The sequence below is a fragment of the Cololabis saira genome, chromosome 1 (genome assembly GCF_033807715.1).
Source record: "Cololabis saira isolate AMF1-May2022 chromosome 1, fColSai1.1, whole genome shotgun sequence".
NCBI classification, from domain to species: domain Eukaryota; kingdom Metazoa; phylum Chordata; class Actinopteri; order Beloniformes; family Belonidae; genus Cololabis; species Cololabis saira.
In genome coordinates this window covers 56,825,700-56,848,399 of record NC_084587.1, presented here as the reverse complement: position 1 = coordinate 56,848,399, position 22,700 = coordinate 56,825,700, and the positions used below count along the sequence as shown (strand labels likewise).

At 44.1% G+C, this 22,700-nt stretch overlaps 1 protein-coding gene across 5 annotated transcripts in view; it reads right to left on the bottom strand.

Moving 5' to 3' along the window:
• Window positions 1-22,700, bottom strand: part of LOC133449087 (glycine receptor subunit beta-like) — a 131,168-nt gene that overhangs the window by 68,119 nt on the left and 40,349 nt on the right. For all 5 annotated transcript variants that reach the window (XM_061728222.1, XM_061728229.1, XM_061728237.1 and 2 more), the window contains 2 exons: window positions 12,844-12,911; window positions 1,677-1,903 (listed from right to left, as the gene is read on the bottom strand). In XM_061728222.1, coding sequence (XP_061584206.1) covers window positions 1,677-1,903; window positions 12,844-12,911 — 295 coding nt within the window. The remainder of the gene's footprint in view (window positions 1-1,676; window positions 1,904-12,843; window positions 12,912-22,700) is intronic.

Genomic DNA, 22,700 nt, shown 5'->3' with positions numbered 1-22,700 from the left:
ACAGAGTCGCCAACTGGATGGGTTTCCAAACTTGGCATGATTGAGGGAGTGTTGGACCAAAAGAATGCCATTTCACTAGGCCTGAAAGACGACAAGAAGACAAGGCCCTTGGTACCATTATGACAAGATCTTGATATAATGGAGTGCGTTAAGAAGGCCCTTGGTCCACTGAGAGATTTAACTAATGCACTTTTAGGGGAGCACTATGTGAGCGTCTCATATGTCAAGCCAGTCCTGCACCTGCTGAGAGTCGACATCCTTAACCTCAGTGATGATGACAGTGAGCTAACAAATACAATCAAGACTACTTTCCTCAACTACCTCACTGAAAAGTACCCGGATCCCACCACTGATTTGTTGGATATGGCTTCGCTTCTGGATCTGAGGTTCTTAACCCAGTACATTGACAGTGACAAGAAAGAGGGAGTAGAAGCCAGAGTTGTGTCTGAGCTGGAGTCCATGTCGAATGTACAAGCACATCAACCTTTCCCGTCCACATTGCAGAGTCCCGAGGTAGAAGAACAAACGCAACCAAAGAAAGCCAAGAAGAAAACATTGACCAGCTTTATACAAATATGTGCTGTACCTACAGCTGGCACATCAGCTTCCCTCCCATCTCTAAGAGACCCCCAATAGATGGGGAAATGAAGGCTTATCTTTACAATCTTTTCAATTGTCTCTTTTTTTTCCCCAATTTAACATTTTGATAAAATCGAAATCGTGATATAATATATTTCAAAAATCGTGATATGATATTTTTTCCATATCGCCCACCACTACTTGATTGTGATATTGACAATCTTAATCGCAATTGATTACAGGTAATTACATTTAATTCTGGTAGAATGTTAGTTATTGTGATATAATTTAATATTTTGACTAGTTTCTGTAGCCTTCTCCATTTAAAATATTTTGACTTTTTTTCCGTGAGCCCTCAAAGTAATGCCAAAAGTTGGGGTCATCTCTCGATGTAGCTTAGAATATCTCACTTTGTCTAAGAGAATCTATGGTTTGACAAAAACTCAAAACATGTTTATAAAATGACATGGTAAGTGACACCAGTTTCTTGACCACATAATCTGCTGACTTTTATTCAACCATTGAGCTTATTTTCCAAAAAACCTGTGTTGCGACAACTTGCTCCTTGTACACTACCATACTGCCTGAAAACCTTGTTTTGTCTCGATTGCTCAGTATATTCCCGCAGATTGCTAACTATGAATGTCTTTTCCACCAAAATAGCAACAGTTATTCTAAAAGGATTTGCTCTCTTGGGTCCATGAGATGGACCATTCATGCTTGTTTAAACTGTATTACTGTTTTAGGTGTATGAATTACTACATCAGCCAGCCCTTAGATACTTGCATGATAAAACAAGGACAGTTGAAACAAACAAACATCTTTTCAATTCAGTGTTAGGAATGCGGTTGGATGTAGGGGAGCAGGAGGCAGGAGTTCCAAAAAATGTGATTCACTTAAACCAGGGGTGTCCAAAGTCGGTCATCGAGGGCCGGTGTCCTGCATGTTTGAAATGTGTCCCTTTTTTTTATCAAACTGTGATACAAGGAGCTTGGTCATAAACAGAACTATCCAGACTTTGATGACAAGGTGGTGACGACACTAAAACACTATAGTCAAAAATGGAACCAGAGGGTGATGAAAAAAGTAATAAATACCTCATGCTGATCAAGACATCCCCATTCCTGAATATGAAGAGAAGAATGTTGTCCTGCGTGACATCATGAAAATTTGCATTTTTCTCATTGGCAAAGAAAAGATCTGGCTTCCACAAACACTGGAACATCTTAGGGTCAACAGTTAGTGCTTCACTTTTAAAGTCGGTAGGAAGCTGGAGACGGGGGTCATTCCATCTCTGACGAAGAAATATGTTCACTCGGTAGTCCTGTGGAGAAAAAAAAATCTCAGGACATTTCTTGTAGTTGTTGAAATTCTACTACTCCTGTGTGAAGCTCAAAAGTCTTCTAAATTCTGAATCAACTGGTCAGAGAAGGTGGCGTTGTGCCCTGCCATCGACCTTTCAACTCATTGCAACCTGTGTTTATTGTTTTCAATTGTGATGTTCTTATGGTTTTACTGCCAGGATGTGACTACTTCACTTGTTTATTTGTAGTTAATTTATATAGCGTCTATTACAACAGAAGTTGCTTTGCAGAGCAGGAAAACAGACAGAGAATAAAGAACAGAGAAAGGAGAGACACAAACACAATGGTATAAGGAAGACTACGTATATAAACAGATGTAGACAGCAGACACTGGGGTGGTCAGAGGGCAGGACTGCAGGTCAGCATGCAGCTCTTGAAGCTCTGGCCTGCAAACATACACAGAAGAGAAAAGGAGGGGGGGCAGACCAGCACAACAAACAACAAGAACAATGAAGAACAATGATGGTTATAAGATACTTATAATTAACAACAGAAAAAGAAAAGAGGAGGAGGGGTGATGGGCACCAGTGTAGGCCTATAGCAGCATATCTACAATGAAGCTATGTTTGAGACCAACTGTTTTAGTCTGCTACCGTCCCTACCGGCCCTACTACCGCCCTATCAAAGTGAAGTCTAACTGTAACTGTTGTCAAGGTTGACATTCCCCCCAGCTTTCAGTTTCTGTTTTGCCCCGCCTGTGTCCCATCTGTCCTGATTGTGTCTGCAGCTGTGTCTCGTCATGTCTCGTTATCCCCTGTGTATATCTGGTCTTGTCATTCCTTTGTTCCCTGTCGGACTGTACTGTTTCCACCTCCATGTCTCCTCGTAGTTTTTTCCTCCATGATCCTGGTTTTTTGTTAATCCTGCTCGGCAGCGCTTTTAGTTCTTGGTTTTTGTTAATAAATCCTGTTTTTTTTTAGAACTCCTGCCTCCGGCCTCCCTCTCTCTCCTGCGTTTGGGTCCACACCTACCCCCAGACGTGACAGAACGGTCCGACCCTTATATGGACCCAGCGAGAGAGTGGGTGTCCCTCTGGACTTCCGTCGAGGACAACAGGAGGTTGCTGGAGGCCAATGGCAAGGCTCTCCAGGCTTTGGAGCGACGACGACGGCGTCAGCCCCAGCTAGCCGCTGTTCCGGCGGTGGTCTCGGGCGCGTCATCGGTGGTTTTCCCGGATCCCCCGCAGCCAGAGCCACGGACCCGGGTACACCCGCAGCCGGCGCCCCGGACCCGGGTACCCCCGCAGCCGGCGCTCCGGACCCGGGTACCCCCGCAGGCGGCGCCCCGGACACGGGTACCCCCGCAGCCGGCGCCCCGGACCCGGGTACCCCCGCAGCCGGCGCCTCGGACCCGGGTACCCCCGCAGCCATGTCAAGTTCCAGAGCCATGTCAAGTTCCAGAGCCATGTCAAGTCCCCGAGCCAAGTCAAGTCCCCGAGCCCAGTCAAGTCCCCGAGCCCAGTCAAGTCCCCGAGCCCAGTCAAGTCCCCGAGCCCCGAGCCCAGTCAAGTCCCCGAGCCCAGTCAAGTCCCCGAGCCCCGAGCCCAGTCAAGTCCCCGAGCCCAGTCAAGTCCCCGAGCCCAGTCAAGTCCCCGAGCCCCGAGCCCAGTCAAGTCCCCGAGCCCAGTCAAGTCCCCGAGCCCAGTCAAGTCCCCAAGCCCAGCCAAGTCCCCGAGCCCAGCCAAGTCCCCGAGCCCAGCCAAGTCCCCGAGCCCAGCCAAGTCCCCGAGCCCAGCCAAGTCCCCGAGCCCAGCCAAGTCCCCGAGCCCAGCCAAGAGTCCCCGTCACGCCAGCCAAGACCCACGTCAAGCCCCCCGCCAAGACCCACGCCAAGATCCAGGCCTAGGCCTCGGGGACGTCCCCCCGAGCTGTCTCGCTGGTCTGCCCAGTCCCCAGGACGGCCCCCGGAACGTTGGCCGTGTGTTGGCCTGGGCCCTCCTCCAGGCCCCCTCCGCCCTGGGTGGAATGTCCATGTGGGACATCTGGGATCTGTCCCTTGAGGGGGGGGGGTTCTGTCAAGGTTGACATTCCCCCCAGCTTTCAGTTTCTATTTTGCCCCGCCTGTGTCCCATCTGCCCTGATTGTGTCTGTACCTGTGTCTCGTCATGTCTCGTTATCCCCTGTGTATATCTGGTCTTGTCATTCCTTTGTTCCCTGTCGGACCTTACTGTTTCCACCTCCATGTCTCCTCGTAGTTTTTTCCTCCATGATCCTGGTTTTTTGTTAATCCTGCTCTGCAGCGCTTTTAGTTCTTGGTTTTTGTTAATAAATCCTGTTTTTTTTTTAGAACTCCTGCCTCCGGCCTCCCTCTCTCTCCTGCGTTTGGGTCCACACCTACTCCCAGACGTGCCAACTGTAGTCTTGAAACAAATCTGAATAAGGAAAAACATTGCAATAAAATAATGCGAACTGGTTTAAACTTGAGAGTAGCTGAGATCTGTCATGTCAGAACATTACTCCTCACAAACATCCTCTGCCTCGCTGTTCTCAGTGTCACTGTCTTCACTCCCATCCTCTGGCTATGCTGACTCCATAGCACGTCATCCTCACTGCCGTCCAGGGCATTTGCTATGCAACACTTTTTAAACCCGAAACTGCATCCCACGTGCGGAGGATCCACTCACAGAGCAAATGTACCGAAGGCTCTGAATCTTTCCTGTCGATGTGAGTGCTCCAGACAGGAGCCACTCTCAGTACGTTTACATGCAGCGGTTCAATCGGGTTTCTGATCGTATAAAGGCTGAATTAAGGTTCTGCGTCACACCAACGCAGAGCACATGCCGTCGCCGTGACAGCGTCATGAACCCTTCGGACTTCTCCGTCACACCATTTCGTCGCGGTGCAATACCCCCCGCGACCGCTAGTTAGCGATCTTTTTCTGAATGGTTTATCCGACTTTTTCCGGTCACAGTGAATCAAAAAGATAAGGACAACTATTGTGCAAAAAAACAAAACAAAAAAAAATCACACATAAACGAAGAAAAGAGCCCTGAAAGTTCACTACTGCTTCAAACCGGAAACCGGAAATGCGTTGCTTCCAAGTGAACCAATCACAGCCCTCTCCGTCTGCGTGTGGTCTGCCTCGCCTCGACGCGTAGTTACAATTTTCGGGAGGTGCACGTCAGTGACGGCGCAGGTGACGGCGTGTGGTCTGCGTCGACCCAAACCACACGCCGTAGGCACGGCGTCGTTTTGACGCAGAACCATATTTCAGCCTTAAGACATCGTTCTGACTTTTAAACTGCATGTAAACACCTGAACCCGATCTACTTCGGACCTATTTCGGACCTATGTCGGACATTTAGTAATCTGGTTGCAGCACCTAGATAACCCGTTCGCAGTCGGAAAGTTAACGCCATGTAAACGGGGACATTGGATATTGCAGCCTGTGCATCCTGGAGAATTTCCTCTGGGGGGGGTTCACCCAGAAGTGAAAGGAGGACGGAGGATGTTATGTATGTTCTGTAATGTTATGCACGTCGCTTTGGATAAAAAAGTCTGCTAAATAACGATTTACCTGTACATTTACATTTATCCCTCAAGCGTGCGGGGGTGAGGGCTTATTCAATTTAACTTATGCTCATGTTATGTTTGACTACCAATAACACATTACATAAATTATAACCTAATTCTGTGTTAAATGTGTTATTATCCAACTGCGTTCCAACTTTACAGTACTTTTTTGGGCATTATTGTCTGACTTCAATGAAAATGCGTTTATATTATAACACACTGATCAGGTTTAATCAGAATACTGATTTAAAACCAATCAGCTGTTTTCCTGGGTCAAAATGAACCTGGTGTGACTGTTTATAAAACAAAGTACCTAAAACACAGTTTAATGAAAGTAGTCATGATTATATTTGCAAAGAACATAATATGGAACCAATAATGGCCGGGTTTCCCAGATCCAACCTCTCTTAAGGATTTAAGAGAGGTTCAAAGAAGGTTTCAACTAAGAGAGAACCCTAAGATATGGGTGTTTCCCAGATGACTTCTTAACACCGTCCTTTAGTTTCGCTCTTTCAGACGCTCTTTGGAGGAGCTGTCCGGTTCTGAAACCAAATAATCAATGTCAGGCAAATCGATCACCGATCACTATCAGCGCATTTTCACACGCAGCACTGCTACCTAACGCACTAATTCCCTGCTGCCTGTGCGTTATAATGAAAAATTAAGATGATAAATATAATTCAATTACCCTTTTTCATGATGAAAACAAGACTGCAATTAAATAAGAAGTGGTCTTGGTAAGAGAATAATGAGGAAATGTATTGTTTTTATTAAAACATTTAAATTAAATGTGAAAGATGGACGAATTAGGACAAATTATCTTAACAGTCAGCATGTATGACCACATTGTATTCTCGTGACTAGTAAAACAGAATCCTTCACCTCAAAAAAAAATTCTGAAGTTTATTGCTTGACCTTTTTCACTATTAAAAAGAATCTTGCATTCATCAACGTTGTATTTACGGATGTTTGGAGACACACGGCGGGTGTGTGGAGACGCGCAGCGCTGCTCCTCAATGCACTAATTCCATGTCATCACACATATAGGTGACAGGTGTGTTCAACAGGTGTATCCAAGTAGCAATCACATCCATTTACGCACATCAATCAGTTACCGAGGATATAAAATTACCTGTGGGTAGGTGCACACATTAATGATGGCAGAAGTAATGAAGCAGCGGGCCAAGCGGCCACCAGCATTCACTGGTGAGGAGATGGGCATCATGGTGGATGAAGTGTGGCAACAGCGGGACACCCTCTTCGGGGGGACCAAAGGAAAAAAAAACATATTGGCCAAAAGACGTATATGGCAAGCCATCGCTGAGCGCATGGCTCCCTCCAGCCCCTGTGGCCTACGTGAGTGGGATGCAGTGAGGAAGAAGTGGCAGGAGTTCCAGAGCCAAACCAAAAAGAAGGCAGCGAGGGTCAGGCGAGAGAGCCAGGCCACGGGTGGTGGCTCACTTGCCAACATGGAGCTCACCGCAGATGAAGAGAAGGTGATGGCCATAATTGGCAAGACCGCATCTGAGGGCATTGAGGGCGGGGTAGATGTCCTGGGGAACGAGGGGCTGTCGGAACCGGTGGATGAGCCATCGGGGAGCGGGGTCAGACCAGCACCAACCTCCCCGGCTCCAAGTACCGAGTCCGAGGAATACCTCGCCCTACACCCACTCCCGCCTGTCCCCGAGCTCCAACCTGCACCGCATGCGGGGTGGCCGCACACGGCCTGCTATCACCACCTGCACCTGCAGCGAGACGCTGGTGGACCTGGAGAGGGAGAAGCTGGCAGTGCTGCGGCGCATGGAGGTCCACCTCGAGAGGTCCTCTGCCCTCCAGCAGCAGATGGTGGACATCAAGCGGGAGAAACTTGAGCTGCAGCGGAGACAGATGCCACTTCACGAGGCGCCGTACAGCCGTCCCACCAGAGGCCGACCCACCAGAGGGCGATCCACCAGAGGGCGATCCACCAGAGGGCGACGTTCCAGAGGGGGACTCTCCCTGTGAATTATGATTTAATTTCCATGTGTCTATAATGGTTGAATTAAACTTGGTTATCTTTTCATTCTTGTGTTGTGTGATTCATAGGGGTTTCAAAACTACAGAGGGTCCCTGTGAATTGACCATTTTAATTTACTCCAAGAGTACTCATGCCATGTAGAGGCCTAAGTGTGTGCGTAATGTACGCTTTACGCATGACGTGCCTCTTCCAGCCAAAAGCATGTAAACTCCCGAACACTTTGCTTTAATGTTCAATGCTACACCTTCAAAGCACTGAAACTAAAGTATTCTTGAAAGTTAGTGGCGGAGTTTAGTATAGACAGTTATGGGTGGTGTGGTGATAGTGGGTTTATTGCTGTTTTTTTTCTTAATGTTTGGGGATTAGGGGATTTGGTTGGTGCTCAGGTGACTGCTTGGTGACTGGTGAAAGGGAAGTGAAATCAGAAAAACAGGTTGATGAGCTCCTGTCTTCTGTGGACACCGGCTCGGTGCTGCTCGGGCATCGTTCGGAGGTCCAGGGACCGGAGGTCCGGGAACCGGAGGTGGGGCATCGTCATCTTCAGAATCCTCGTCCTCATCCAAGGGAGGCGGCTCATCTGCTCTGGCGCGCACAGCCATGTTGTGGAGCATGGCGGTGACTACGATGACACCACAACTCTTGGTAGGGGACAGGCGCAGCCCCCCCGATGAACGATGGATACAACGGAACCGTGACTGCCACCTGCCAAACATCCGTTCGATGTGGGTCCTGGTGTCTGTGTGCGCCTCATTAAACCTCTCCTCCGCTGGTGTTTCCGGGTTGGTCACAGGGGTCACCAGGTAGCTGCGGAGAGGGTAGCCGCTGTCCCCGAGGAGGAAGCTCCAGCCAAACTCTTCCCTAGCAGCCTTCTGCCCCACAGCCGAGTTGAAAAACACGTAGCTGTCATGGGTGCCCCCCGGCCACCTGGCAACGATGTCCGTTATCAGGCCCTCGTGGTCCACCACCACCTGCGTGTTGATGGCAGAAAAGTGCTTCCTCCCAATCCAGCACGGGTCCACCAAGGACGGATTGAGGATGGGGATCAATAGAATAGAATAGAATAGAATATCCTTTATTTTCTCCCTCAGTGGGGAAACTTATTTGTTGACAGCAGTACACACATATAGGGGAGGGGTAAAAAGACTGAAAAGTCAGAAATAAAAAATATATAAAAAATACAAAAGATACGTATAAAATTTGTATAAACAGGATATGAACAGTATATACAGTTAAACAGTGCAGAAAAGCAGGTGGAGTGTTTTGAGGTAGATTGGCAGATATTGCACATCTTAAGTTATTGCACATATTATTGTCATATTATTGTCTGTTGGCTACTGAGAGCAGGCCTGGTTATATAGTCTGATGGCAGCGGGAAGGAAGGACCTGCGATGCCTCTCAGTGGTGCATCATGGGTGACGAAGCCGGTCACTGATGGAGCTCTCCAGGGCTCTGACAGTCTCATGAAGGGGGTGGGAGACATTGTCCATGATGGAGGACAGCTTAGCCACCATCCTCCTCTCCCCCACCACCTCCACCCGGTCCAGACTGCAGCCCAGGACAGAGCCGGCTTTCCTCACCACCCTGTCCAGTCTCTTCCTCTCTGCTGCAGTGATGCTGCTGCTCCAGCAGACCACACCATAAAGGATGGCCGACGCCACCACAGAGTCATAAAAGGTCCTCAGGAGGCCGTCCCTCACTCCGAAGGACCTCAGTCTGCGCAGCAGGTGGAGTCGGCTTTGGCCCTTTGGCCCAAGGTGCCATCCACTACACCAATCACCCGGGGGATCCCAGCCATGCCGTGGAATCCTTGGTGGATCTCCTCCCTTGTGGTGGCATCTGGATGTGCGCTCGGGCATGGCGCAGGAGGATCGGTGTCACGGCTGCCACACTCCATGACACGGACGCCTTGCTCAGTCCGGTGCCGTCCCCCACCACCTCCAGGAAGCTCCCCACTGTGTAAAAACGCAGTGCAGCCAGTAACTGGACCTCCGGGCTCAGGGCGAAATTGCAACGTGTTGCCCTCTGGATATGTGGAGACACCAACGTGATGAGGCGTTGTATCTCAGCCCGTGGAAGCCAGTACCTCATCTGGACAGCCCGATCCGACAGCACGTCCAGGGGATTGAAGTGCTGACGCACAAATGCATTAATATAAACCGTTCTGCTTCGCGCACGGCGACGCGGTTGATTTGCGGCGAGAATATGCTGTATAGCAGCCATGGTATCTCACACATGTGATTTTGCAACGCCTTTTTATGGAGCAGTGGATGAAGTCTCCCGTAATGGGGTTCCAGCTGAAGTCAATTACACCTGTCAGTTGCCTGATGTGTTAAATGTGGCTGGTTTGGAGGGTGGATGTGTTTTTGATGTGCCCTGAAGCATTTTTGAGTATCTCATATGTGCACGCAGATGTGGGATGTGTGCAGACAAATTATGATAAATGATGATCCTTTTATTTGTGCATAATGCATAAAACATATACAGGAACACACTTGTTATTCCTTATTTTTCTTTTTTCCCCCCTTTGCTGTCACCAATTAATGCTAAACAATATAAATCTAAAGTATAAAATAGATCAAAATTTGTGCGGGGTGCATTGTTTTAATATCTCATTGCTTGGTGTGATATTGATTTGCCTGACGCGGCTGGATTTGTGAGTCTTTGTTCACTAAGATGGTTGTAAAGACTGGGTCAGCAGCATCTTTCATTTCCTTCTTAATGAAAGAGATACTTAAGCTAAGAGCAACTCTGGGAAACGCGATTTTCTTTCACAGGCTCCTTAATAAGGTTTGAAAGAAGTCTTTCGCTGTTAAGAACTACTTAACTGATCTGGGAAACCCAGCCAATGTGATTATTCTGACAACTAGACAAAATAAATCCATATGTCTGACATAAAATGAATAAGATGTAAATCATTTTTCATTTTTGTAAGCAGAAGCAGCAACAGAGATGGGGGAGAGTCAACAGCAGCGATGATGGTAGAGCAGTTCCCCGCTGCAGAGGAACTCCGATGAAATGAAATGACTTTATTCGTGGCATGAAATACAAGTGTGTGCTGTACAGCAAAAAAGATGAAGGAAGCTCTTACAACTGAAAACAAAATGCTTAAAAAGGGTCCGCGCAGAGGGAAGTTTGCACTCCAATAATCTGTAAGCAGCTCTCTGATCTTCTGACCAGCTGCAGTCAGAGGCGTTGTGGGCACGGGCACCAGGTTGTGGTAGGTCGGATTCTAATACAGCAGCCTCATCTGTCCAGGTGGGATTTACACTGTCAACATTTAGAGTCATCACCAGAAAAATAACACCAGAAAAATCATTTCATGTCAAATTTCACTTGAAATAAGTAGGAAAATCTGCCAGTGGGACAAGATTTATCTTCTCATTACAAGCAAAAAAAATCTTGTTCCACTGGCAGATGTTTCTACTTATTTTAAGTGAAAATCTACTTGAAACAGGTGAAAATTGTTGTTTTTTCCAGTGATGAGTCTTGTTTTAAGTGGAATGAGATTTTTTTACTAAAATGAGACATTTTAACTAGAAATAAGACAAATATTCTTGTTAAGATTTTGAGTTTTTGCAGTGATCCATGTTACTTATCCTGTGAAGGACAGAGTCATATTGATAAGTTCAGAAAAGTGTTTCTTATTGTTGTGTTTTGATGTATTTGATGTAAGCCCAGTGGATATTTAAAGCTTACAGAAGGCTGCATTTAACTGCTGCTATGTCATTCCTGCAGTATTTCTGCAGGTGTTTTGGTCACTGCTATTATTTGTAATATTTTATATTATTTGTAATCAGCACAAATTATCTGTCCCCATATGATAAAGTCCACCACCCCCCTGATTCCACCCCCCTGATGATATATATATATATATATATATATATATATATATATATATATATATATATATATATATATATATATATATATACTAAAAGTGTACGTGCACTCAAAAGCCGAAAATGGCATGCGCACAAAAGAATCCTGATTTATAAAACCGTGTGCACGCACATTTGCACGCAATGTTCTTTTTATAAATCACACACCACTTGGAAGGTATGAATGCAGACAGAGATCAGTTCAAAGACACTTTATTCAAATCCAGGAAACAGGCAGAGGTCAATAATCCAGGCAAACAGGCAGCGGAGGCAGACAAATTCAAAAGGGGCAAATGCAGATCGTAAACCGGGAAACAGGCAGGAAGGAAGAACCGACAGGCAGACAGGATGAGAAAACATTGGAAAGAACAAACAAGACAATCTGGCTAGGATCCAGCGGACTCTTCGCATTTATAAAAGGATTGACTGATGACCTTGATGGGAACCAGGGAATGAGATGGGCGGAGACCAAACAGGTGAGTGGAAGTGAACTGCAAGATCTGCAAATATATGACAGTGAGTAATCAGTCAGATAAATCCATGACAAATGGTGTGTGGGGAATGGGGGGAGGGTGGATGAGGTGGGAGAGAGATCTCTTCCATTTTTTTTATTAATTATAAGTATCCCATAGCCATCATTGATGTCCATCATTCTTGTTGTCCATCGCCCCTCCATCTCTGTTATTCATTCTCTCTGCCTGTTTTATCTTTTCCGGCTCTGCCAAGCTGGCCTCCACAGGCCTGCCATTGTTTATGTTATGTTTATGTAATAACTGCTCGGGGTTTATGTTCTGGGTCTCTGGAAAGCGCCTAGAGACAACTTCTGTTGTAATAGACGCTATATCAATAAAATTGAATTGAATTGAATTGAATTGGCTTAAGTGGCTTTGAATTGAATTGAATTGGCTTAAGTGGCTTTGAATTGAATTGAATTGGCTTAAGTTGCTAACAGTACACTTGATGATAAATGTAAGTGGAGCTTTCATTAATGCCTAAAGGTTTTTTTGCTGTCGGACAGGCTTTAAGTTTGATGCAAGATGAAAAGTTTTCTTACTGCATGATTCAGCCATACATCATCTCATTGTTTTCTGCTGATCTGGACTTCTTGTTTTAAGCTTCTCCATGGGACGCTTAATGTAGATTAATTTATTCATTTTTATCAGCCAAATTTCTTAAGTATTACACAATATTTGGTGATATAGAGTAAAGTTGTTACATAATATTGCACTATGTATCGCAGCCGCCATAATTATGCCAGGAATTTAAAAAGATTCTAGCCTGCCAATCACTGAATTACATGTGATAAAAATAATCTCATGAAATAGGGTAAGTAATTTATGATTGACTTTTTACTTTATAAATCACAGACATTGTGCCTTCACACGGGGATTAATGTGACAGATGTCCTCTGTAATTTGTCACAAATTACCACAGATTCGTAGATCATTTTAGCTCCATGCCAATATGGTATAAGTGTGTTTATAATGTATTACCATGGTTGTCTCTTGAATGGAACCAAAGCTGTTAATGAAGATGTTCACTCTGGATTCAACCGGGATACCTGCAACAAAGATACACAAATAAAGCATTATGACATTGAATATTAAAAATGAACAAGAACATGCATATTTTATTTGCCTCAATCCAATTCAATTCAGTTCAATTCAAAATCAAAAAGACAAAATCTTGGCCGTGGGAGGAGCTCAGAGAGGCCCACAGAAGTGGGTTTGTGATCAGCCCAAAGAAGATTCTGGCAAACTGTCAGGGGGCTCAGATGGAGAAAGCAGGGCTTCACCAACATTATGTATAATAAAAGGTTGACCTTAACTGGGGATGTCACTGGGAAGGAAAACTTTGAGGATCTTCTCAATCCCACCAGTACGTCTTCCAACAAGGAAGCTGAGTTTGTGGACTTTGGGATGGGCTCACCCAGTTCTGGGGTTCAGGTTGGAATAGTAGTTAAAAAGCTCAGAATTTCACCTCCAGTTCGAATGCCATGCTGTGAGGAAGCTCCTGAGAAAACCACGAAATTGAAAACCTGCCACCATTAACATGATGCAACTTTGTCCCTTGAGGTGAATAAGGAAGAGGGTAAGCGAAATACACCAAAACGCCACGCATTACGAGCTTGCGCACTGAAGGACTGCTATAGCACTTTGTGACTCATCAACAACCTCAGCTTCAAAACCAAAGAACTTCTCCTTTGTAAGGCATGGAAGAAAAGAAGATGTATCTGGAATGGCAAACAAGTTAGTTTGCATCATGACTATTCCCCTATGATTCTACAAAAATGAAGACAATATGTAGATGTGCGCAAGATTCTGAAAGAGCAGCAGATCATCTGACAATGATCATGCTAAATTGAACAAGCTGGGTTTTAAACATGTTGTCTATTCTTCTCACAGTTCTGGGAGACGAAGAGGGGTGGCGATCTTGTTATCTGGAGCTAAAAACAAGGAAGGTAGATTGTAGCAGGGCTAGTGCTACGGAGGCAGACTGACAGGTCAGAGGACACAGGGTTTAGTGCAGGAACTCCTTATTTTCTCACACCGCCACACGTGAACAAGCAGAACCTTCTCCCAGCAGCAGCCCCTCTCTGGAGTGCAGCTGCTCCTTATGAAGGCAGGCAGGGTGGAGAGGTTGATTGCTGAGTGTCTGCTCCTCCACCCTGCCACACAGATATATAATGATAATGGGTACAATTGATGGTACCATGACCAGCCTCCTAAATGTGTATATTTCCCCCCGGCAGTAATGGTTCCCTGTACAAACAGATCCTAGAAATAGCAACAACTAGGAGTCAGGGAACTCTTATATGTGGTGGTTATTTCAATATCACAAAAACACTAATCTGGATTTTTCAAACGGGAAACGTGACGTGAGAAATATTGGAAAAACGATGGTACACCTCCTGTGCGATTTAGGACTAGTTGATGTATGGAGAGATGATCATCCAACAGATAGAGAACATATACTCTAGGTTAGACTATATCTTTATGTCTATGGGCCCGATTTACTAAGATCCTAAATAAAGAGTACTAAATTGCGTGTGCACTGAAAAAGTTTGCGCGTGCTGTTGTTGCGTGGTTTGCGGGTGATCAACTAAGATTGCGTGCGCAATTGATAACAGGTGCAAACCTCAGTATTTAAATGAGGTGTTGCGTGTCTTACGGTTTGCGAGCGCAAACTTTGCGCCATGGAGAGTGGATGGAAAGCAGGATAGTCGCAAGCGCAAAATGAAATTTGACGAGTTGGAGTTAGAGACAGGGTCGGCGCCAGAGCAAATATTCTGTCCTGTAGGACAGCATTTTAAGGAAAAAAGTGCATTCTCACTGCTTTCCTATTAATAATCTGTCTAAAACATGTGGAGAAATAAAATCACTTAGATGTAAATAATGCAAGGAAGCGCACATTTTACTTTGACTGAAAACGTTTTACTCGTAACACACAACAAGGTCACATACATGTTTTCAATATATCAAGTTGATCCGTTCATGCCCCGACAGAGCGGGGGAACGGCAGGCAGCAGGCCGGCTGTCAGAGCTGACAGCCGGCTCTGCTGCGCCGGGCGGGGCGCCGGGCGAAGCGCAAAGTGGGGCGCAGGTTTTTGTGCAAAGCGAAGCGACCGGTGTACAGAGCTAGATGGCAGAGTCTGGAAGTCAGGCTCTGTTGAAGGGGCTGACTGGACAGACTGCCACCGGGATGGCTGAGTCTGTGTTGGATGGAGAGGAGGATAGTGTAATGGAGGAGGATTTGTTTAAACTTGCTGCAAAGAGGAAAACACCCCGAATCCGCAGTTGAGAGTGAAAATGTGAACAAAATGTCTAAAAAAAGACTCAGTGTTCCCCCTCTGAGTTAAGCCTTTTTCACATAGAACGGGGTGGCGCAGACTCGGCGCAGAGTCCGCGCAGGTGGAGCAGAGTCGGCGGCGAGTGGGCACAGACTCGGAGCAAAGCAGGGCGCGCAAATATAACTAAAAAAATAGTTTTTTTTGTAAATGTATTTTTTAAATGTAATTTACGAAGGATGATTTCACGTTCAATAAGATAAGTAATCAATAAAATACAAATTTTGGCACAAAGGCTTGGCCTGCTTGTGGGCGAGTGGAGGGGGGCACAATAAGAGAAGGTGGCAAGAAGGCGAAGAACTAAAGAAAAAGTGGCCTTTAATAAAACTTGTGCAACCATTTTTAAAATAGCATGCAGCAGAATAAAGACTCTCTCTCTGCGTATTCTTTGATTTTGGATGTCGCCTCCTTGCCACAATAACAGCAGCAGCAGATTAGCACCTTCCTTTCAAACGTATTAAATACAGACGCAATCACAATACGCGCAACTACTTTCAGGCTTGGTAAATCTCATTGCGTGTGGTAAATTAATCTATTTGCATTTTCCCCTCCCAGTATTTAGCGCTCTCTGGCGGTTACGCCCCATATTGATTATTCATCAGGGCAAAAGTACTAAATGGATTGCGTGCGCTATTCTGCGGATTTCAGAGACGCAGTCGTCTTTGCACGCTGTTAGTAGATCAGCTCGCACATTGGTTTGCGGGTGCTGTCAAGTTTGCACAGGTTTTTACGCACGCAAACCTTTAGTAAATCAGGCCCCATGTTTATATATTTAAGCTCAAAAGCTGTGAAATACTGTATGTGCTTATACTATATGGAGCTAGAACAGTCTCATAATTCACAAATGCACAGGACAAGTTTTACAAATGCACAGACCGATTTGCAAATACACACACAGTTTCACACGTGCACAGAACAATTCACACGTGCGTAGGACAAGATAAACAAATTTATTTTTTATGCACACACAAATATAACCTGATTTACAGGTTACATTACATGGTTTTTTTGTCTGTGAGTTGGAGTCACGTCAGGGGAGTCTCAAAACTAACACACAAATCCAGCGCAGCTCACAGACAAAAAAACATTTGTAAATCAGGTTATATTTGTGTGTGCATCAAAAATACATTTGTATATCTTGTCCTACGCACGTGTGAATTGTTCTGTGCACGTGTGAAACGGTGTGTGTATTTGCAAATCGGTCTGTGCATTTGTAAAACTTGTCCTGTGCACGTGTGAAACGGCGTGTGTATTTGCAAATCGGTCTGTGCATTTGTAAAACTTGTCCTGTGCATTTGTGAATTATGAGACTGTTCTAGCTCCATACTACTATTTCTGATCATAATCCAGTTTATGCTGATATCTGTCTGAACAGGAAAAATAGATCTACCCTACGGAGGTTAAACACAAACATTCTAAATTACTCAAATATTAAAGAGAGTTTGAAAAACGACATAGAGACCTATTTCGATCTTAAGGATAATATGGATGTGTCACCAGGAATATTATGGGACGCATTGAAGACAATGATTAGAGGGAGAATAATTAGTATTTCCTCCCACTTAAAAAAGCTAGTTGGCAAAAATCTAAACACCTGGAATATGAATTGTTAGATATGCAACACCACCATTGTGTGACTAAACGATAATATTAAATCTGAGATAATGATTGAAAAAAGAAATAGATCATCTACGCACTATGGACATAGAGAAAAAAAATGTTTCTTATTAAGCAACAGCTTTCTGAAGTGTATAAACTTAAAAAGAAACAAGAGGACTATACACAAAATAAAGAATCCTTTACATGGTAAAATAGAAACTGAATGGGAAGATTCAACAAAGCTTTCAGGACTATTACTAACACTTTATTCCCAACCCCATGTAGATAATAATCAGGATATCATTATCTTGTCCAAACTAGAGTTGCCAACAGTGACAGAGGAACAAAATTAAATGTTACTATCCAAAATGTCCAAAGAAGAAATTCACTCAGCAATTAAAATTTTAAAGGGAGGGAAAATGGTAGAGGCGGGTGAATTTTCCCTATAATGGTACGTAATAATGTACCCTGCAGAAAGCATTTAATATTTAATTGGGTAATGGAAAAAACTATCGTCCCTCACTCATACAGGGAAGTAATAATTTCTGTATTTCCGAAGGAAGGAAAGGATGGACTAGAATGTAATATTTATCTCCCAATCAGTGTTTTAAATATTGATTATAAGTTGTTCACCTCCATCCTTTCAGAGACTCGAGGCAAGTTTACCTAAACTAATAGATGGATCAAGGATCAAACAGGCTTCATCAATCAGAGACAGACTCAGGACAACATTGGGAGATAATTATTCACATAATCAGGCAGGTTGATAAACACAAATTAGAGACTTTAATGTTAATTTTAGATGCTGAAAAGCCATTCGATTCAGTGAGATGGTCCTTTTTATATCAGGTACTTGAGAGATTTGGTTTTGATAAATCTATAATCAGCATTTCTTCTGGTTTATACAATACACCAACAGATCACAGAATATTTCATGCTGGAGCGTGGGACACGACAGGGTTGTTGCATGTTGCCACTTCTCTTCACTTTGTTCATAGATCCGTTAGGCCAGTGAATCAGGCAGAGACAGGATATAACTGGAGTAAGGACAGAAAATTGACACTTTTGCCGATTACCTACTATCCTACACAAGTTCTCCCCAAAATCAGGCATATATTATCAGAGTATGGTTTGTTCTCAGAATGTAAGGTTAATGTAAACAAAACGCAGGTTTTAACCCCAAACTATGAGCCACCAGTAGAAATCCACAACCGTTATAGATGGAAATGGGACGCAGACAGTATTAGATATCTTGGGGTAGTAATACGTCACGATCAGACTAAAATGTCTGAGGCCAATTATTAAGATGGAATGCCATACCATTTTCTGACTCCAGGATTGAGTCAATTGGATTACCTATCTCCTCTGGATGTTATATCTATTTCACTCCTTACCAATTCCCATACCCTCAAAACTATTTCAAGAATGGGATAAACTACTGTCAAAATACATTTGGAAATGGAAAAAAGCCAAAGTCAAATAGAAAAGGAGGGTTGAAGATTTCCTACGAAATACGAAAATATGAAAATATTATTGTGCAGCTCAATTGAAACCTTTAATATGTTTGTGTTTTGTCCAGGTTACACCGCAGGATTGAAAGATGTGGAAGGGACAAAGCAATACAGATCGAGACCTTAATAGCTGACGCAAAACTGCAGAACAAAATACAACTGTCAGATGAACCCATCTCACAGGTAATGTATCTGCTTGGAATGAAGTAATTGGTTGAATGCTGCAAACATTCAACCTATTGTTTTCCTGTTTCTCTTTATTGGTCGAATGCTGCAAACATTCAACCTATTGTATCTTCCGCCATGGCTTCTAACTAGTTCCACATTTTTTCAGCTATTTCAACCATTCAAATATTAAAATGTTCAGCTAATTCACCTCTCTACTGCTATGAGTTCTGGTCCTTCAAATCCTAGAACTAAGATATTCAAGGATTTCAAAGACCTCAGGCCCATTGACATATAATGGAGAAATCTTCAAATCCTTGAAAAACTTCCAGCACTTTGAGACCTTACTACTTCAGCATACTTTTAACTAGAGACACCATTCAAACTTTAAACTATTCATAAGACTTTAAACTGTAGTTTTTAAAATATTAACCTTTAAAATTAAGTAAAATTCAGCTATTATAATGGTTTCTGTGATGGAGGTATCCCATCCCTCCATGTCACATGAATTAAATGTTAAATGTTAAATGTCATGCTATGTGTATTAATGTGTATTAACACACACACACACACATAACACCCATCACTTGGCCAAGAGTATTTACATATTATATCACATCATCCCCCTTACTATAATTATACTATATATTGGCCAACATCCGATCTCTGTGTGGCTCCATCAACACAAATTTCAGACAATTATAGAGCCAAACACCCCTCTCTTGCTTCCCACACTGTGCCTTTTAGTTATCTTTCAAATAATCCTAGACCTCAGAGAATGCCCATAATCTTCCTATGTTTTATAATGGGGAGCATGTCAGATGATCAAATAGCTCTTTCAATTTACTCTAAATCCCAAATGATAACCTCCAGTGTCGTAAATGTGACATCATTGCGTTCGGGACAGACCTCTGGCTCTTGTTCTGCGAGAATGTTGTCGATACCCTTTATCGTTCGGAAGATATGAACTTTTGTTCAGAGGCTTCAAAGTGCTTATTCATGGAGCTGAGGAGAGACACTCAGTACGTTTACATGCACTAACAGAAAGTCGAATTGTTGCCTTAATCCAACCGATTTCAAATTTTTTAAGGCCATGTATACACCTTAGCCGGGCCAAACTGCAAGCTCTTGAGATGGAGCTTTTATTGCCAGATAATGCAGTCCTAATTCGAGTCATCTCAGCATGTATACGAAACCCAGGTTGAACCGAGCTGCCCCCTGACTCCCCTTTCTGGAAGTGACGAGCTGCGGGAGCAGGAATAATAACTGTCACAGCATCACAACAACACGGTAACATAAGAAGAAGAGGGAGACTTTGTGTGCATCTTACCTGCAACATGATCAATACACCCCCTACTTTCTACCACTAGCCCTCCCTCACTACCACTACCCCTAAAAAAGAAGCCACAGATTTTAGGACACTTGTAATCTTCCCAGGGCCCAGTCCCAATAGTCCCTACCCCTACTTTTCAGCACCACCCCTAAATTTTTGCGTGCTACGTCACTGCGTGGTTTGGGTACGTAAGCGACTGTGTAGTTATGTTTGCACAAACGTCACACCATATCAGGAAGCTGAGAGCCAAAAGCTGTTTTAATTTCAGTTGTAGCGATGTTAATATGCCACTTTATTAAGTTTTAATATTTTTTCAGGCGTAAAAGTAATCGTTAAGAACCCCAACCTGGGCTCAGTTTATCCAAATAACGCCTGTTAAGAAATTTGATCCGATGTTTTTGAAGAAGAGCCGTCGGCTCGGAGCAGCAGCAGCTCACGGTCAACCTGCACCGTCGTCCCTGGGGAGAAACCTGCAGCTCTGTGGAGAATTACCGCTGGCTGAAATAAATCATTTAGGAAAATAAATGTTGGTTTAATAGATGAAATCTAACAGTTGTAGCTACGCCTGTTAAGAAATTTGCTCCAAAAATTTTGGGATGATGATGCCTGCCGGCTCAGGAGCTGATTTATGGTTTCGCGTTAAATCGACGCAGAGCCTACTGCGTAGGGTACGGTGTAGGGTACGGCGTAGGGTACGGCGTAGGGTACGGCGTAGGGTACGGCGTAGGGTCAGCGTAGGTACCGCGTAGCCTACGCCGTAGGCTCTGCGTTGGTGTAACGCGGAACCATAAATCAGCCTTTATTCTGGCGAGGTTTGAAAAAGACTTTGCAACAACGGGCAAACGAGTGATTATGTACATTCACTGAGTGAATATTATGAAAGTAAAATATATTTTTCTCGCTAGAAATGTAATCAAAACGCATTTTAATGCAGAAACTAACTCAAAATATTGATTTTATTCACTAAAAAATAAGAAATGTCTGCCATGTTTCCTTTTTTTGATTCAGTCCGCAAATGACGACGAAAAGCATTCTGGGAATTTTTTCGGGCCCACGGTCATCTAGGGAGCATCTGAAATCCCTAGCTGTGAAGGGCCAGATTCATAGCCACTACCCCTAAATAAGCACACTCCCCCTAGGTGGAAAGAGGAATTGGGACACCACTACCTTCACGGGAACGTGCAAAATTTAGGCTGCGTCCCAATACTCCCCCTCGCCCTCGTTTTCTTCACTAACCCTAACTTTTGTGCGTTCCCGTGAAGGTAGTGGTGTCCCAATTCCTCTTTTCACCTAGGGGGAGGGGGCATAACGAGGGCGAGGGGCTGAGAATAGCCCCTTCAAATCGAGGGTTTGCAGATGCTCACTTGGCGAGCGAGGGGGTATGAAAATTTCCCAGAATGCTTTTCGTCGTCATTTGCGGACTGAATAAAAAAAAAAACATGGCGGACATTTCTTATTTTTTTGGGAATAAAATCAATATTTTGAGTTAGTTTCTGCATAAAAATGCATTTTGATTACATTTCTCAGCGCAAACCAATATTTTACTTTCCTAATATTCACTCAGTGAATGTACATAATCCCTTTTTTGTCCGTTGTTCGCTAAGATCGCGCCGGAATATGGTTACGTAACCTACGTAAGCGACGCCGTAGGTTACGTAAGCGACGCCGTAGGTTACGTAAGCGACGCCGTAGGTTACGTAAGCGACGCCGTAGGTTACGTAAGCGACGCCGTAGGTTACGTAAGCGACGCCGTAGGTTACGTAAGCTACGCCATAGGCTGCGTCTATTTAACGCGGACCTAAACTCCGGAGCCGGCAGACAGAAATCTCTACATTTCGGAGCAAATTTCTTAACAGGCGTAGCTACAACTGTTAGATTTCATCTATTAAACCAACATCTTCCTAAATGATTTATTTCAGCCAGCGTAATTCTCAACAGAGCTGCGTCCCAGGAGAGAGTTTCTCTCCCGGGACGACGCAGCAGCTTGACCCGGCGGACACGTCTCTTCTCGGGCTGTGAGCTGAGGCTGCTGTTATCATGGTAACAGCTGCTGCTGCTCCCCGGGGGCGGCGGCTCTTCTCATCTCCCAAAACATCGGGTCAAATTTCTTAACAGGCGTTATTTGGATAAACTGAGCCCAGGTAGGGGATCTTAAGGTTACCTTTATGCCTGAAAAAATATTAAAACTTAATAAAGTGCCATATTAACAGCGCTACAGCTGAAATTAAAACAGCTTTTGGCTCTCAGCTTCCTGTTCAGGTTAGGGATGAAAACGAGGGGGAGTAGGAGAAATGGGACAGACACCTGGGCAGACCCGTCGCCAGACCTCAATCTTAAGGGGGGCATATCAACTGCATGGGGGGGCACCATTACTTCAGCCATATATTCGCGCAGCACTGATACACGTAACCATCACGTTAAACATAACCAACAGTAAATATGACCAGCTATATACCCTATATAGCAAAATTCCTTGCAATTTTAAGCATAACATCAAAGCAGTATCCACAAAACATTGAAGCAATATCCACAAAACACTTGACTATGCAACATAAATGTAACGCCAGAATCATCTCTCAAACTGAAAAAGCATCACGGCGGACCGCGGTTGAATTGGTTTGATATTGGATATTGGATATTCGACATTCAACACCCATAACACTTGTGACACTGATTTTGGTCAAAGCACTTGTGATGTGTTCATGGTGATCTAGACTATATATCACAAAACAGTAATTATTAAAAAATCATATAAAAACATATGGGCTGATTTAAAAATCATATATATGGGCTGATTTAATGTGGTTTAATGAATTCAACACCCATAAAACTTGTGATACATACCACTGATTTTGGTCATATTGCTTGTGAGTGTTCATGGTCATCTAGCCTATA